At 42.0% G+C, this 18456-nt stretch overlaps 1 protein-coding gene across 1 annotated transcript in view; it reads right to left on the bottom strand.

Moving 5' to 3' along the window:
- The window catches only part of LOC126272072 (actin-related protein 8), a 169406-nt gene that overhangs the window by 6731 nt on the left and 144219 nt on the right, over positions 1–18456 (bottom strand). The window contains exon 11 of the mRNA XM_049974618.1: positions 8328–8456. Coding sequence (XP_049830575.1) covers positions 8328–8456 — 129 coding nt within the window. The remainder of the gene's footprint in view (positions 1–8327; positions 8457–18456) is intronic.

The following is an 18456-nucleotide window of genomic DNA, read 5'->3' as shown; positions in this document are numbered from 1 at the left end:
GGAAAAAGGTTTCAGTTAAATTTAATGAATAGTTCCCAGCCAATCACCGCATGCAATTCAGAATCAGAAAGAGGTTTCCACCTGACATATGTATAAAATATGATGACTTGAAGATAGAAAATTCTGACAGTGTTAAATTCTTGGGATTAAAACTTGACACCAGATTCAGTTGGGAGGAACTGCTGAAACACCTAATCAAATCATTATTTGCACTTCCAAAATTGTCAGACAAATATGATATGAAAATAAAGAACATTGGGCATACTTTTCTCACTTTGATTCTGTAATTCCATACAGTATCAAATTTTGGGTTAACTTGTAAAATCAAGCTTAAGTTTTCCTGGTCCTTAGTCATATAATATGAATAATTTATGGTGTAAATTCAAGAGCTACTTGCAGAATGCTGGATATATGAACTACAGCATCTCAGTACACTTATTACTTAAATTTGTCATTAGTAACACAGTACAGGGTGGGGCACGCAAAACTGGCCTGGATGAGTTGATACAATTGGACATGACCATGCATATAACCAAACACCGTTTGGTTGATGCACACACCACGTGTATGCCAGCCACATGAGCCAAGCCAGTTCAGAGCGTACTGCAGACTGTGTCAGTGTGAGTGGAGCAGTGCAGAGGGGGCAACGGTACTCACAGTGGAGCAGCGTGCTCATTGTGGAAAGTTACGTGACGACAGAGTTGTAGAAACAGTGTGATCAGTCACTTGCTGTTAAGTTTAATGGTGTCAAAGCGCCAGCAAATAGTGCCGTGCAATGCTTAGTCCAAAAAAGGCATAAGACAGTATCTGCTTTCAACAAGCCAAAAAATGCGACCACACACCAGAAAAATGTGCCTGCAGTTAACCAGAAAATGCTTCAAAGTCCCAACAAATTGACCCAAAACCTGTTGCAAGAGACTGGCATATCACCTCGATTATCTGGACAAATACTCTACCTGGACCTGCAGTCTGGTTACGGCCCTAGCTGGCCGCCCTGGTCACGTGATCTGTCAGTGTGCGATTACTTTGTGTGGGGAGCCCTCAAGTCTAAGTGTACCACAACAACCCTATTAGTCTTCAAAAATTGCAGCAGAACATTTTGGATGAGACTGCAGCAATTCCAGCAGTCCAGCTTCGATCCAGTTTCAGCAACTTGCTGACTGAGGTCCAAAACTGTCAAAAGATGACTGTGATCACTTTCAACATATGCTATAGTGAGGTTAGGACTGTTTTTCCTTTCCTCTGATGTGTTTCTTTGTACCCTGGAGCTCTGTTCTCTGATCCATTTTTATTTGCCCCACCTTGTATAGGTTTCTTTCAAACCAACAACTTAGTTAATGTCATCACCGCAAGGAATAAGAACAATCTTCATAAAGACTTAGTCACTCATTTTGATCCAAAAAGGTGTCCACTATTAAGGAAAACATAATTTTAGTAGTGCGCCATTAGCCATAATAAGTTTCACTATTAATAAAGTATAGCTAAGAGGAGCCTTAAGGATCGAACGGTTGAAAGCCCTGTCTAGTCCACTGATGAATTTTGCACCACAATCAATTAATGTATATATTATTAGCTATGTCATATAATATGAATACTACGTAATAACTGACTTCGACATAGCTTTAATGCAATAATGTGATCAATAAAAGTAGTTGTTATAGCCTTCAGTCAGAAGACTGGTGTGATGCAGCTCTTCATGCTAGTCTATTCTGAGCAAGTCTCTTCATCTCCAAATAACTACTGCAACCTCCATCTATCTCAACCTGCTTACTGTAGACTGTATACAGGCCTTGGTCTACTTCTACAATTTTCACTCCCCCCCCCCCCCCCCCCCTTTTCCCTCTATTAGCAAAGAAACAATTTCTCAGATGCCCAGAATGTGTATCACTCAATCACTTCTCTTAGTCAAGTTGTGCCAAAATTTACTTTTTTCTCCAATTTGATTCAGCATCGCTTCATTTCTAATTTGACCTACCAATCTAATCATCAGCATTCTTCCATAGCGCCATATTTCAAAAACAAAATCCTCTTTTTCACAAATGTTTTTCTTCCTATTGTCATTCTGAATTTCATGTCTTCCTTACTTTCACCATCATAAGTTATTTTGCTGTTCACATAGTATAACTCCTCTACTACTTTTAGTGACCCATTCCCTAGTCTAATTCCCTCAGCATCATCTGATTTAATTAAATTGGATTCCATTACCCTCATTGTACTTTTATTGATGTTTATCTTATGATCTCTTTTCAAGACCTTATCCACTCCATTCAATTGTTCTTCCGAGTCTTTAGCAGTCTAACAGAATTAGTAGTAGCCGAGCGAGACAGATGCAGCAACAGGGAAGTAACCGCTTTTGTGACATTTACGAGTTCCTAACCAGGAGCGCATTTTATTATATCATCTATGTTTAGTTTAGTTTCTTGAGTTTCTGCATGTAAATTTAATAACAAATAGCCATAGTTCTCGCATTTTCATTTGTGTCACAAAGTAAACCGATTTTGTGGCGTATTACAAGTTTCTAATCAGGGGCAAATTATTTAGTTTCACCTCAGTGGTTCGGTAGTTAAGTTTTTGAATATCTGTGTATTACTAGACGCAGTTCATTCGTTTTTGTCAGGGTCTACAGGAGAGTTGTGCAGCCTGTGCCGATAGTCCGTTTATCAGCATAGTTTAGTTTTCGACGGTCTTTTGCATGGACAGTGACTGCGATTGTTGTGTGCAGGTGTGAGCCAAGTTGGTGACACTTCGCTCTCAGCTTCAGGCTGTGATGGCGTCGGTTACACAGCTTGAGGCTGCAGTGGATAGGCACCACTGTTGTGGGCAGGCCGTGGGGATCCAATGGACGTCCAGCATGTCAGAGTCCTCCGATCAGTCCTCACTGGTGGCCAACCCAGTTACTGCTCACAATGAGGCTGACACTTCACTTGCAGTCAAGTGAGAGGTTGCCCCAAGGTGAAGCAGGCGGTGAAAGACTTCCCAGGCGGCCACACATAAGGCCTCCCCAGTTTGTCTGACAAACAAGTTCCAGGTGCTGTCTGTGGCTGACACTGTCACAGAGCCAGATGTTGTCGCCTGTAACCACTCAGCCTGCAAGATACGGGCAATCACAGAGGGTGGAATTATTGGAAGTTGGAAGCTCCAACATTAGGCGAGTTATGGTGGCTCTTATGGTCTTGGCTGACAAGAAGGGTAAGAAAACCAATGTGCAATCCATGTGTGTACTGGGTGAAGTCATTCCAGATGTGGAAAGGGTCCTCCCGGATGCCATGAAGAGCACAGGGTGCAGCCAACTGCATGTGGTTGCTCACGTCGGTACCAGTGATGTGTGTCACTTTGGATCAGATGAGATTCTCTCTGGTTTCGAGTGGCTAACAGAAGTGGTAAAGGCTACCAGTCTTGCTTGCAAGATGAAAGCAGAGCTGACCATTTGCAGCATAGTCAACAGGACCGACTGCGGACCTCTGGTACAGAGCCAAGTGGAGGGTCTGAATCAAGAGGCTCAGATGGTTCTGTGACCATGTAGGCTGCAGATTCCTCGACTTGCGCCAACAGGTGGTTGGGTTTTGGGTTCCACTGAATAGGTCAGGTGTCCACTATACACAGGAGTCCACTACACGGGTAGCAGGGGCTGTGTGGTGTGGACTGGGCAGTTTTTTAGGTTAGAGGGTCTCGGGTAAACACAAGAAGGGCTTCACTCACAAAGGGTGCCGGCTGAACACAGGAAGAACATAGGTACAGGAACCATTGGTATAACAGTTGTAAATTGTCGTAGCTGTGTTGGCAAAGTACCAGAGCTCCAAGCCCTAACAGAAAGCACTGATGCTCAAATCGTTATAGGCACTGAAAGCTGGCTAAAGCCAGATATAAGCTCAGCCGAAATTTATGCAAAGAACCTAACGGTATTCCAAAAGGGTAGGTTAAACATGGTTCGCGGTGGCGTGTTTGTTACTGTCAGAAGTAGTTCAACTCGTCGCAAAATTGAAGCAGATACTTCCTGTGAGTTAGTATGGGCAGCGGTCATTGTTCCCAACTGGAATAAAATAATAATTGGATCCTTTTACCAACCTCCCAATTCAGACCACACAGCTGTTGAAAGGTTCAAAGAAACCTTGACTTTGATTTCAAATACGTACATGACTCATATGATAATAGTTGGTGGTGACTTTAATTTACCCTCAATGTGTTGGCGAAAATATATGTTTAATTCCAGAGGTACGCATAAAATATCATCCAATATTATGCTAAATGCAGTCTCTGAAAATTATTTTGAGCAGTTAGTTCATGAGCCCAAGCGAATAGTAGATAGTTGTGAAAACACGCTTGACCTCTTAGCAACAAATAATCCTGAGTTAATAATGAGCATCAAAAGCGATCCAGGGATTAGTGAACACAGGGTTGTTGAAGCGGGATTGAATACTGTAATCCCAAAATCCTTGAAAAATAAGTGAAAAATACATCTATTCAAAAAAGCAGATAAAAATTCACTTGACGCCTTCCTGAGAGACAATCTCCACTCATTCCAAATCAATAATGTAAGTGTAGACCAGATGTGGCTTAAATTCAAAGAAATAGTATTGGCAGCAATTGAGAGATTTATACCAAATCAATTACCAAGTGACAGAGTTGATCGTCCTTGGTAACAAAATGGGTTAGAACACTGTTGCAGAAACAATGAAACAAACAAGACAAATTTACACAGACGCAAAATCCCCAAGACTGGCGATCTTTCACAGAAGCTCGAAATTTAGTGCGGACTTCAATGGGAGATGCTTATAACAGTTTCCACAATGAAACTTTGTCTTGAAACCAGGCAGAAAATTCAAAGAGATTCTGGTCGTATGTGAAGTACGTTAGCAGCAAGAAACAATCAATGCCTTCTCTGCGCAATAGCAATGGAGATAACGTTGAAGACAGTGCTGTCAAAACAAAGTTACTAAACACAGCCTTCCGAAATGCCTTCACAAAAGAAGACGACGTAAATATTCCAGAATTTGAATCGAGAACAGCTGCCAACGTGAGTAATGTAGAAGAAAATATCCTCGGAGTAGTGAAGCAACTTAAATCACTTAATAAAGCAAGTCTTCTGGTCCAGAATGTATATCAATTAGGTTACTTTCAGAGTATGCTGATGCATTAGCTCCATACCTAACAATCATAAACAACTGTTCGCTCGATGAAAGATCCGTACCCAAAGACTGGAAAGTTGCACAGGTCACACCAATATTCAAGAAAGGTAGTAGGAATAATCCACTAAATTAAAGGCCCGTATTGTTAATGTTGATATGCAGCATGATTTTGGAACATATATTGTGTTCAAACATTATGAATTACCTTGAAGAAAATGGTTTATTGACACACAGTCAACATGGGTTTAGAAAATATCATTCCTGAGAAACACAACTAGCTCTTTATTCACGTGAAGTCTTGAGTGCTACTGACAAGGGATTTCAGATCGATTCCGTATTTCTGGATTTCCGGAAGGCTTTCGACCCTGTACCACACAAGCGGCTTGTAGTGAAATTGCGTGCTTAGGAAATCACAAATACAGTCACATAACTGAGATGATATTCCATGTCAGAGAGGTCACAGTTCGTAGTAATTGAGGGAAAGTCATCGAGTAAAACAGAAGTGATTTCTGGCGTTCCCCAATGTAGTGTTATAGGCCCTTTGCTGTTCCTGATCTATATAAATGATTTGGGGGACAATCTGAGAAGCCGTCTTCAGTTGTTTGCAGATGACACTTTTGTTTATCGACTAATGCACTCATCAGAAGATCAAAATTGCAAAATGATTTAGAAAAGATATCTGAATGGTGCAAAAAGTGGCAGTTGACCCTGTGTAACAAAAAGTGTGAGGTCATCCACATGAGTGCTAAAACGAACTCGTTAAACTTCAGTTACAGAATAAATCAGTCTAATCAAAAAGCCGTAAATTCAACTAAATACCTAGGTATTACAATTACAAACAACTTAAATTGGAAGGAGCACATAGAAAATGTTGTGGGGAAGGCTTACCAAAGACTGCGTTTTAAGGAGAGTGCCTACACTACGCTTGTCCGTTCTCTCTTAGAATACTACTGCACGGTGTGGGATCCTTAACAGATAGGACTGACGGAGTACATCGAAAAAGTTCGGAGAAAGGCAGCATGTTTTGTATTATCGCGAAATATGGGAGAGAGTGTCACAGAAATGATACAGGATTTGGGCTGGACATCATTAAAAGAGAGGTGTTTATCATTGTGACGGAATCTTCTCACGAAATTCCAATCACCAACTTTCTCCTCTAAATGCGAAAATATTTTGTTGACACCGACCTGCATACGGAGGAACAAGCACCACGATAAAATAAGGCAAATCAGAGCTTGTACGGAAATATATAGGTGTTCATTCTTTCCGCGCACTATATGAGATTGGAATAATAGAGAATTGTGAAGGTGGTTCAATTAACCCTCTGCCAGGCACTTAAATGTGGTTGCAGAGTATCGATGTAGATGTATATGAGTTACTATGTCATCAACAAAGGGCAAAATTTTTATTTTTTATCCCTGAAGTTTAATCCCCTTTAAAAATTTCTACTTGGTTTCCTTTACAGCTTGCTGAAAGGACAGACTGAATAACATCAGGGATAGACTACAATCCTGTCCTACTGCCTTATAAATCACTGCTTCCCTTTCATGTCCTTCAATTTTCATAACTGCAGTCTCGTTTCTGTACAAGTTGTAAATAGCCTTTTGTTCCCAGTATTTATCCCTGCTATCTTCAAAATTTCAAAGACTGTAGTCCAGCCCACATTGTTAAAAGCCTTTTGTAAATCTACAAATGCAACAAAATGTAGATTTGCCTTTCTTTGATAAGTCATCTAAGACTAGTCATAGGGCTAGTATTGCCTTGTGTTATTATTTCTACATTCCTCTGGAACCTAAACTGATCTTCTCCAACACTGACTTCTACCAGTTTTTCCATTCTGTAAATAATTTGTGTCAATATTTTGCAGCCACGACTTACTAAACTGATAGTTGGGTAATATTCACACCTGTCAGCAACTGCTTTCTTTGGAATTAGAATTATGACAGTCTTCCTGAAGCCTGAGCAAATTTCACCTGTCTAGGTGAATGGAATAGTAATCTCCAGGATATCAACAACTCTGAGCAAATGTCATCTACTGCACTTAGGTCTTTCAAGGCTGTGTCGGATTCTTCTCAAAGATTTTTGTCTCCGACCTAATCGTCACCTACTTCCTCTTCTCTTCCTATAGTAATGTCCTCAGGCTTGTTCCTCTTGTTTAAGCCCACTATACATATCTATAACTTCCAGCTTTCTCTTCTTTGCTTAGTATTTGCTTACCATCTCAGCTTTTGATATTCACACAACTGCTGCTCTTTTCTCCAATGGTCTCTCTAATTTCTAGCCATTCCTGCTTAGCCATTTAGCACTTTCCAGCAGTCTTATTGTTTGATGCCTATATTCCCTTTTGCAGGTTCCATTTGCTACATGTTTTCTCCTTTCATCAACAACATTCAAACTCCCCTAAGTTATTCAGCAATTTCTGGTAGTCCTTGTCATTTTACCTATGTGATCCTCTGCTGCCTTTATTCATATCTGAAAGCTACCAATTCATTTTCTATTGCATTCCATTCCCCTACAGCCTAAAGTTCCTTTTGAAACTCTCATTAATCTCTGATTTCTTCAATTTATACAGGTCCCAACGCCTTTATTTCTTACTTTTTTACAATTTCTTCACTTTTAATCTGCAGTTCATAACCAATAAATTAAGACCAGAGTTCATATCTGCCCCTGGTAACATCATGCAGTTTAAAATCTGGTTTTAAAAATCTCAGTCTTAGAATTATACAATCAATCTGAGACCTTTCAGTGTCCCCATGCACCTTTCACATATATAGCATTCTCTCATGATTATCAAACAAAGTGTTAGTGATAATTAAATTACGCTCTGTGCAAAATTGTACCAGGAGGCTCCCGCTTTCTTTCCTTTCCCCCAGTTCATGTTCTCCTGCATTATTATGTAAATGAAAATGTTATAAATTTTTACTTTCTCTACAATCTTGAGGACTGTATCACCTGGGATTTATAGAAGGAACATTATGATGTCAGTTCTTCTATCAATATGTATCATTTAGTTTTGTTTGTATGACATCTTTGAGGAAGTCGGATTTAATCTAATGTAAAGAATGGTGTGTATCCTGTATTATGCACTACATATTAATGTTTGGCTTTTGAACTGGAAGTGTTTTCATGAATTTAACATTACTTATTTACAACTTGTGAACAGTGCTGCAAGCATGATTACTTTGTTTAAATTTGTCTTACCGGCTCTATACATGTACGGAATCTGAAGACAGATTCGATTCTGCAGCCATGTTCCTATTCCAGGGAACTTCATGCCACCTCCCACTATCAAAATACAACCATACATTTTTCTCTTGAGATCATCGGTAGCTATAAAAAAATAAAGACAAATATTACAGCAACGTGCATGCTTATGTGAATAATAATGTACTACCATAAAAAGAAACAACAATTTCAAGATTCTGATAAATCCTGAACTGCACAACAAAAATACAAGCAAAAATTTAAATTACATACTCATTAGGTAACTTTGTAGGAAAGTTCTGGTACAATTTAAATGCTTTTGGATTACAAGAAGAACACTCACCCACAAAGCAGGAGCATTGAGTTGTTGGCAGGCACACACTAAAGGAAAGAAAGATTGACAGCTTTCAGAGTGATCCTTGAGCTCGACTACACACACACACCCTATGCCCCTATATGGCACCAATCGGATGCACACAACTTAGGTCATCTGGATCCTTCCCTCCAACACCAGCCTCTATGAATTAAACAGATGGTAGTTATCCTTGCAACACATCCTTTGCTTTCATAATCATCCTGGCCTCAATGTCCGTAACCTACAGTTTCCACACCCACTACCCAACAGTTTCCCCTTCCTCCATCCTGTACCCCCTCCCAAATTCACGCCCTAATCTCACTTTCAGCGTGCTCTGTTCCCCACTGGCTCCAACAATCATACATCAAATGTCTAGCTTGTGCACCTGCGAACCACTCCCACCCCGAACCCCTACATCTACATCTACATCTACATCCATACTCCGCAAGCCACCTGACGGTGTGTGGCGGAGGGTACCCTGAGTACCTCTATCGGTTCTCGCTTCTATTCCAGTCTCGTATTGTACGTAGAAAGAAGGATTGTTGGTATGCTTCTGTGTGGGCTCTAATCTCTCTGATTTTATCCTCATGGTCTCTTCGCGAGATATACGTAGGAGGGAGCAATATACTGCTTGACTCTTCGGTGAAGGTATGTTCTCGAAACTTTAACAAAAGCCCGTACCGGGCTTCTGAGCGTCTCTCCTGCAGAGTCTTCCACTGGAGTTTATCTATCATCTCCGTAACGCTTTCGCGATTACTAAATGATCCTGTAACGAAGCGCGCTGCTCTCCGTTGGATCTTCTCTATCTCTTCTATCAACCCTATCTGGTACGGATCCCACACTGCTGAGCAGTATTCAAGCAGTGGGCGAACAAGTGTACTGTAACCTACTTCCTTTGTTGTCGGATTGCATTTCCTTAGGATTCTTCCAATGAATCTCAGTCTGGCATCTGCTTTACCGATGATCAACTTTATATGATCATTCCATTTTAAATCACTCCTAATGCGTACTCCCAGATAATTTATGGAATTAACTGCTTCCAGTTGCTGACCTTCTATTTTGTAAGCTACAAAAGGGACCTATCTTTCTATGTACTCGCATCACATTACACTTGTCTACATTGAGATTCAATTGCCATTCCGTGCACCATGCGTCAATTCGCTGCAGATCCTCCTGCATTTCAGTACAATTTTCCATTGTTGCAACCTCATGATACACGACAGCATCATCTGCAAAAAGCCTCAGTTAACTTCCGATGTCATCTACCAGGTCATTTATGTATATTGTGAATAGCAATGGTCCTATGACACTCCCCTGCGGCACACCTGAAATCACTCTTACTTCGGAAGACTTCTCTCCACTGACAATGACATACTGCGTTCTGTTATCTAGGAACTCCTCAATCCAATCACACAATTGATCTGATAGTCTGTATGCTCTTACTTTGTTCATTAAACGACTGTGGGGAACTGTGTAAAACGCCTTGCGAAAGTCAAGAAACACGGCATCTACCTGTGAACCCGTGTCTAAGGCCCTCTGAGTCTCGTGGACGAATAGCGCGAGCTGGGTTTCACACGACCGTCTTTTTCTAAACCCATGCTGATTCCTACAGAGTAGATTTCTAGTCTCCAGAAAAGACATTATACTCGAACATAATACGTGTTCCAAAATTATACAACTGATCGACGTTAGAGATATAGGTCTATAGTTCTGCACATCTGTTCGACGTCCCTTCTTGAAAACGGGGATGACCTGTGCCCTTTTCCAATCCTTTGGAACGCTTCGCTCTTCTAGAGACCTACAGTACACCGCTGCAAGAAGGAGGCAAGTTCCTTCGCGTACTCTGTGTAAAATCGAACTGGTATCCCATCAGGACCAGCGGCCTTTCCTCTTTTGAGCGATTTTAATTGTTTCTCTATCCCTTTGTCGTCTATTTCGATATCTACCATTTTGTCAACTGTCCGACAATCTAGAGAAGGAAGCACAGTGCAGTCTTCCTCTGTGAAATAGCTTTGGAAGAAGACATTTAGTATTTCAGCCTTTAGTCTGTCATCCTCTGTTTCATTACCATTTTGGTCACAGAGTGTCTGGACATTTTGTTTTGATCCACCTACCTCTTTGACATAGGACCAAAATTTCTTAGGATTTTCTGCCAAGTCAGTACATAGAACTTTAATTTCGAATTCATTGAAAGCCTCTCGCATAGCCCTCCTCACACTACATTTCGCTTCGCGTAATTTTTGTTTGTCTGCAAGGCTTTGGTTATGTTTATGTTTGCTGTGTAGTTCCCTTTGCTTCCGCAGCAGTTTTCTAACTCGGTTGATGTACCACGGTGGCTCTTTTCCATCTCTTACAATCTTGCTTGGCACATACTCATCTAACGCATATTGTACGATGGTTTTGAACTTTGTCCACTGATCCTCAACACTATCTGTACTTGAGACAAAACTTTTGTGTTGGGCCATCAGGTACTATGTAATCTGCTTTTTGTCACTTTTGCTAAACAGAAAAATCTTCCTACCTTTTTTAATATTTCTATTTATGGCTGAAATCATCGATGCAGTAACCGCTTTATGATCGCTGATTCCCTGTTCTGCATTAACTGATTCAAATAGTTCGGGTCTGTCACCAGAAGGTCCAATATGTTATCGCCACGAGTCGGTTCTCTGTTTAACTGCTCAAGCTAGTTTCCAGATAAAGCACTTAAAAATATTTCACTGGATTCTTTGTCCCTGCCACCCGTTATGAACGTTTGAGTCTCCCAGTCTATATCCAGCAAATTAAAATCTCCACCCAGAACTATAACATGGTGGGGAAATCTACTCGAAATATTTTCCAAATTATTCTTCAGGTGCTGAGCCACAACAGCTGCTGATCCAGGGGGCCTATAGAGACATCCAATTACCATGTCTGAGCCTGCTTTAACCGTGACCTTCACCCAAATCATTTCACAATTCAAATCTCCGTCAATTTCCTTGGATACTATTGCACTTCTTATTGCTATAAACACGCCTCCCCCTTCACTGTCCAGCCTGTCTCTGCGGTATACATTCCAACTTTCTGTCCCTAGTACAATATGGGCGTTGTGACCGTTTATTAATGAGAACAGTTCTGGGGCCTTTCTATAGATGCTCCTGCAGTTTACTATTAGCACATTAATATTGTTATTCCCTGTTGCATTTTGCCTACTCCTGCCTTGCCGCGTCTCAGGAGGCGTCTTGTCGGGCCTAGGGAGGGAATTCTCTAACCTAAAAAAACCCCATGTGCACTCCACACGTACTCCGCTACCCTCGTAGCCGCTTCCGGTGTGTAGTGCACGCCTGACCTATTCAGGGGGACCCTACATTTCACCACCCGATAGCGGAGGTCGAGAAATTTGCACCCCAGCTCTCCGCAGAATCGCCTGAGCCTCTGGTTTAAGCCTTCCACTCGGTTCCAAACCAGAGGACCGCGATCGGTTATGGGAACGATACTACAAATAGTTAGCTCTGATTCCACCCCGTGAGCGGGGTTTTCCGCCTTCACCAACTCCGCCAACCGCCTGTACGAACTGAGGATGACCTCTGAACCCAGACGGCAGGAGTCATTGGTGCCGACATGAGCAACAATTTGCAGTCGGGTGCACCCAGTGCTCTCTATCGCCACCGGTAGGGCCTCCTCCACATCTCGGATGAGACCCCCCGGCAAGCAGACAGAGTGAACACTGGCCTTCTTCCCCGACCTTTCCGCTATTTCCCTAAGGGGCTCCATCACCCGCCTAACGTTGAAGCTCCCAATAACTAGTAAACCCCTCCCCCTGTGTGCCTGCTCGGACCTTGCTGAAGGAGCAGCCACATGTCCACTCACAGGCAGAGCGGGCGATGCCACACGGCCAGCCTCCACATTGACCCTCCGCCTCGTGCGCCGCGAACGCCGCTGAACTCACCACTCCCCTTGGGGAGAGCGTGGCCCAACCGCGCCCGGTACCCGCGAAGACGTCTCGACAGCAGGGACAGTGGGTGAAGCAAGTAACACCTGGGGTGTACCTTGCGACGCACCAGACTCCCCACTGCCGCTACACTCCGAGGCAGCAGCCTGAAGACGGCTGACCGCGGCCATCAACACGCTCAGCTGTTCGCGAAGAGTGGCCAGCTCCTCCTGCGTCCATACACAGCAGTCACACATCCTATCCATCGTAAGGAATCAATTTACTGAAGAGACTTAATCAACTTTTAACTAGACTGCTAATTCACTAAAGGCAGCTGATTATTGACTAAACTATGATTGCTAACCACTTCTTGTAGAAAACAATGAAAATAGCACTGCCTGTCTCTGGACTGTATTGAAAACAAACACTAGCACTACTGGCACTAGCACTATGGTTGACTAAAGGGACTCCCTCGGACTGTATTCAAAACAAACACGAAATCTGTGGAACACTATTAATAGCACTCGACAATTAAAGCTTCCTAAAAGCAAAAACACATGCAAGAAGAAGTGTCAATTAAGAAAAATACAGTTAATACTTAAACCCCTGTCACTGACCGCTCCCCCTTCTCTCCCTCTCCATCCCACTCAACATAATCTGTCCCACAATCAAGTCCACCTGCCAAAATGCAACAGCATGTAGGGGACACAGGCATATATAAAAATAGAGGGAAACATTCCACGTGGGAATGACTTATGCTGTGTCTCTCTTTCCCTCTTTCCTGATGAAGCAACCTTGGGTTCCAAAAGCTCAAAATTTGTGTGTGTTTTTTATTGTCTCCTATCAACATACCAACACTTTCGTTTGGTAAGTTACAGCATCTGTGTGTGTGTTTGGCTTTAAAAAGGATCACTCCGTAAGCCAGCAAGCTTTTGTTCTATTTGTGTGTGCCTGGCAATGACACACTGATTCTGCTTTTTGATCAGTGGTCTCCTTTAATCCATAAGTATAAATCCATTAGATACGTTTTTCAGCATCTTTTTTAATTCAATGTGATAAAAGTTTATACAACTGTTGTTCACAGCCTACAACTTACAACAGTTATTCTGATTAATGTATATTGTGTTTTATGAGACACAGCACTAGATCACAGCTAATAAAGCTACAAAACTATATGATTATGAATTTATTAAATGTTCCTTGTTCGCAGCCAAAATACAAAACAGAAATGAGCAATGGGTACAATAGTAACATTAAAAATGTTATGTAATAAACTCCTGGAAATGGAAAAAAGAACACATTGACACCGGTGTATCAGACCCACCATACTTGCTCCGGACACTGCGAGAGGGCTGTACAAGCAATGATCACACGCATGGCACAGCGGACACACCAGGAACCGCGGTGTTGGCCGTCGAATGGCGCTAGCTGCGCAGAATTTGTGCACCGCCGCCGTCGGTGTCAGCCTGTTTGCCGTCGCATACGGAGCTCCATCGCAGTCTTTAACACTGGTAGCATGCCGTGAAAGCGTGGACGTGAACCGTATGTGCAGTTGACGGACTTTGAGCGAGGGCGTATAGTGGGCATGCGGGAGGCCGGGTGGACGTACCGCCGAATTGCTCAACACGTGGGGCGTGAGGTCTCCACAGTACATCGATGTTGTCGCCAGTGGTCGGCGGAAGGTGCACGTGCCCGTCGACCTGGGACCGGACCGCAGCGACGCACGGATGCACACCAAGACCGTAGGATCCTACGCAGTGCCGTAGGGGACCGCACCGCCACTTCCCAGCAAATTAGGGACACTGTTGCTCCTGGTGTATCGGCGAGGACCATTCGCAACCATCTCCATGAAGCTGGGCTACGGTCCCGCACACCGTTAGGCCGTCTTCCGCTCACGCCCCAACATCGTGCAGCCCGCCTCCAGTGGTGTCGCGACAGGCGTGAATGGAGGGACGAATGGAGACGTGTCGTCTTCAGCGATGAGAGTCGCTTCTGCCTTGGTGCCAATGATGGTCGTATGCGTGTTTGGCGCCGTGCAGGTGAGCGCCACAATCAGGACTGCATACGACCGAGGCACATAGGGCCAACACCCGGCATCATGGTGTGGGGAGCGATCTCCTACACTGGCCGTACCCCTCTGGTGTTCGTCGATGGGACACTGAATAGTGCACGGTACATCCAAACCGTCATCGAACCCATCGTTCTACCATTCCTAGACCGGCAAGGGAACTTGCTGTTCCAACAGGACAATGCACGTCCGCATGTATCCCGTGCCACCCAACGTGCTCTAGAAGGTGTAAGTCAACTACTCTGGCCAGCAAGATCTCCGGATCTGTCCCCCATTGAGCATGTTTGGGACTGGATGAAGCGTCGTCTCACGCGGTCTGCACGTCCAGCACGAACGCTGGTCCAACTGAGGCGCCAGGTGGAAATGGCATGGCAAGCCGTTCCACAGGACTACATCCAGCATCTCTATGATCGTCTCCATGGGAGAATAGCAGCCTGCATTGCTGCGAAAGGTGGATTTACACTGTACTAGTGCCAACATTGTGCATGCTCTGTTGCCTGTGTCTATGTGCCTGTGGTTCTGTCAGTGTGATCATGTGATGTATCTGACCCCAGGAATGTGTCAATAAAGTTTCCCCTTCCTGGGACAATCAATTCACGGTGTTCTTATTTCAATTTCCAGGAGTGTACATTAAGAATAATATGTTTTCATCAATGAGACAAACAGAAAGCACAAATTTTAATTTGGCAACGGAACAAGTACAGACAACCACTCATCTTATAATGGAATAGTTGAATGACAAATGGGCACATAAATAGTCACTGTAGCATAGTTCTGTACCTTACAAATTTTCGTTCCTTTTCAAAGCAAAGACACACATACACACACACAGACACACACACACACACACACACACACACACACACACACACACACACACACACAGTTATACTGTCTTAGCACACTGGTATATGTGAAGCTGTTATAGACTCAGACTTATGAGTCAAGCTAAAGTGAAGAGCCTAACAAAGCTTTGCAATGAGGAGTAACATGGAGATTGGATAATTGGGAGCATGGCAGCAGGGGAGAGAATGGGTTGGAAACAAGATGTGGAAGTGGGTGAAGAACAGAAACTGAGATCAGGGACTCTTTAAGAATTCAGAAAAGCTAATACTGAAGGGAAAATCACATTATCATAAGTTGTAAATTAGTCACTGAATCTGACCATGGGTTGCCAACCTTCCCCTTGGTCACAGTTTGGCACTGGCCAGTCATCCAGGCAGAGAGCTATTTGGTATCATGTTCACATAAAAGACTGCAACTGGAGTTGGTTGTTTTCATAGGGGGATACACCTGTAACAGGACAGTATTAGGATGCACTTAGTGGATCCACATCTCCAACGGGGGTTTTCTGTCTGTATATAACTAAAGCTATTGTAAAATAAAGATTGAACCAAGAAAGAAAAAAAAAATAATGTGTGTTTGACCGCTGAAATGATGTCACTGTAGGAGCAGTAGCAAAGTGGGTCTTGTGCAGTTTGCAATTTGTAGATACAGTATAGCCCCAATTTTACATTCCTCGAATTAACATTTTCTTGTTGTTTACAACATCATTTTTTATTGGTCCCGTTAAATTTCCTATGCCCACAATGTTAATTTGCACCTGATTTTGCATCAACATATTTGTAATTTTCCCGCAATTAACACATCACTAAAAAATCTTTGTGGAGAAAAAAAATAATGTTGGGCATCCAGTAGTGTTTACAAATGTTACGTGGTTAAGTTTCAGCGAATTTGAACTAGTAAATGTCTAAAAGTTGGAACAATTCGTGCTGTGTTACCCGCTGCTGCCAAGCTCTACTTGGCATAGTGGCTGATGTGAGTAACTAGGTTTGTTTGAATGAAGATATCATGACCAATCACAATCATTTCCAAACTGTCTCTACTGGGCAAACGCAGTTTCATGAGTGTTGTGATCATTGTGACACCTTTGTCGAACCATATGTAGTCTGTTTCTGCATATGGTCGTTTGGAGTGCTAGTTGACATCGTCATTCACTTTGTGTTGACATATTGTATTCATGCTGAGCAAAACGCGTTTCCAGAATTTATTCTCTTTGTCAAGTGCAGTACTTATGTATGAATTTTTTGTGATGTTACACGAACAAACAATGTGTGTGTGTGTGTGTGTGTGTGTGTGTGTGTGTGTGTGTGTGTGTGTGTGTGTGTGTGTGTGTGTGTGGTTTTCTACATAACTGATGAGGCAAGGCACCTGATAACATCAAAAAGATGACTACAGTGCAAGATACGCAGAATAACACGTATTCAAACACCATACAAAATATTTATTTATATATTTGCACTTGACAACAAGAAAAAATTCTCAAAACGCATCATGCTATGCATGAAAAACAATGTAACTAGTGAAGTATTTCATTATTTTAATAATGAATGACAGCTGCAGGCTTTCCAAAACATCGATTATGACATATGCAACAGAGTCAAATGTTCCTACTTCCCAGACAGTTATCAGTTCCAGTTACATCAGTGGTTTTTATTAGATAATAAACCTTCATTAGATTGTAAAAGAAATCCCTGGCAAGTATTTTGATGCTTGTTATGTACACACATCATACATTAAGTGCAAGGGGGCTATCCCATACGTAATTTTTACACCTTAAAATGTTACTTCCCACATTTTACATTTTCCCCCATCTTACACAATTTTTTTGAAGTCCCTTGAAAACTGTGAAAGCAGGGTTTCACTGTATAATTGATGACAAAAAAAAACAGACATGCTGCCAAAAATAATCAGGCACTATGATGTTCTTACCATTATTTGTTTTGGCAGTGTCAAATGATTCATTTTCAAGTTGAGGAAAAACTGCAGTTTCCTTTACAAAGGCTTCAGTTATTTTCCATCTTCAGCTGCGGTATTTGAAAACAGGTGTGTAATTAGACACATTCTTTTGAAATTTTCTGCTCTGACACTGAGATGAATTAGTGACTGCGTAGGACATAATTTCATTTCATTCCTACCTGATGTGAGCAATTTTTAGTGACAGACTTGGTTACAATTGTCCAACCTGTCTATTGTATACTGCAAATCAAAAGTTATTATTCACTAAATTAAAAAAATGTGGTACACTTGAAAATGCACTGTTACATTTTTGTTCAAGTTGCATGTTAGGACGCCAGGAATTTCAAACAGGATTTTTTATTTCTATGACCATCTACACAGTTTTATAGCCAGTTTCCTATATGAAGCAAGTTACAGAATTGAATTCACCTGCTGTTACCTCTGTATCAAAATAATACCACAGTCATTGATTTCCTCCTGAAATGAGTTGACTTATCACAAGTCAATAAATTACATTTGGAACTGACATCTGTCACATTACACACATCCTCCAGTCAGCTTCCTGTAAAGCTGCCTAAAAACTTCCTGTTTACTGTTTATTAATTAATCTGTTTTCCATTATATTATTTAACAGTAATCAGATAAGTTGTTTAGTGAAGCTTGTTGTAACTGTTGCATAGCCAGAGAAGCCATCTACTACTGAATTAATATTTTTATTGTCACACTTTAATGACACTCAAGCCCATACTGAAAGCACATACATTAAGAACACCAACATGCACCAAAAGCAGAACTGAACTCCTGGATGGAGATTGCAGCTATTTATACAAGCACTGAATATTCCAGAATACTGGTATTTATACATTCATAGAGTATTGCACAATATACAAGCATTGCAAAAATATCTCCAGAGCCTTCCAGGAGTAATAAATACTAGACAAAAAATAATTGCTGGTGGTTTGGTGTGAACTGGCAACTCACAACATGCCAGCCAATG

Source organism: Schistocerca gregaria, chromosome 5 (genome assembly GCF_023897955.1).
Source record: "Schistocerca gregaria isolate iqSchGreg1 chromosome 5, iqSchGreg1.2, whole genome shotgun sequence".
NCBI lineage: Eukaryota > Metazoa > Arthropoda > Insecta > Orthoptera > Acrididae > Schistocerca > Schistocerca gregaria.
This window is presented reverse-complemented; position numbering and strand designations above follow the sequence as displayed.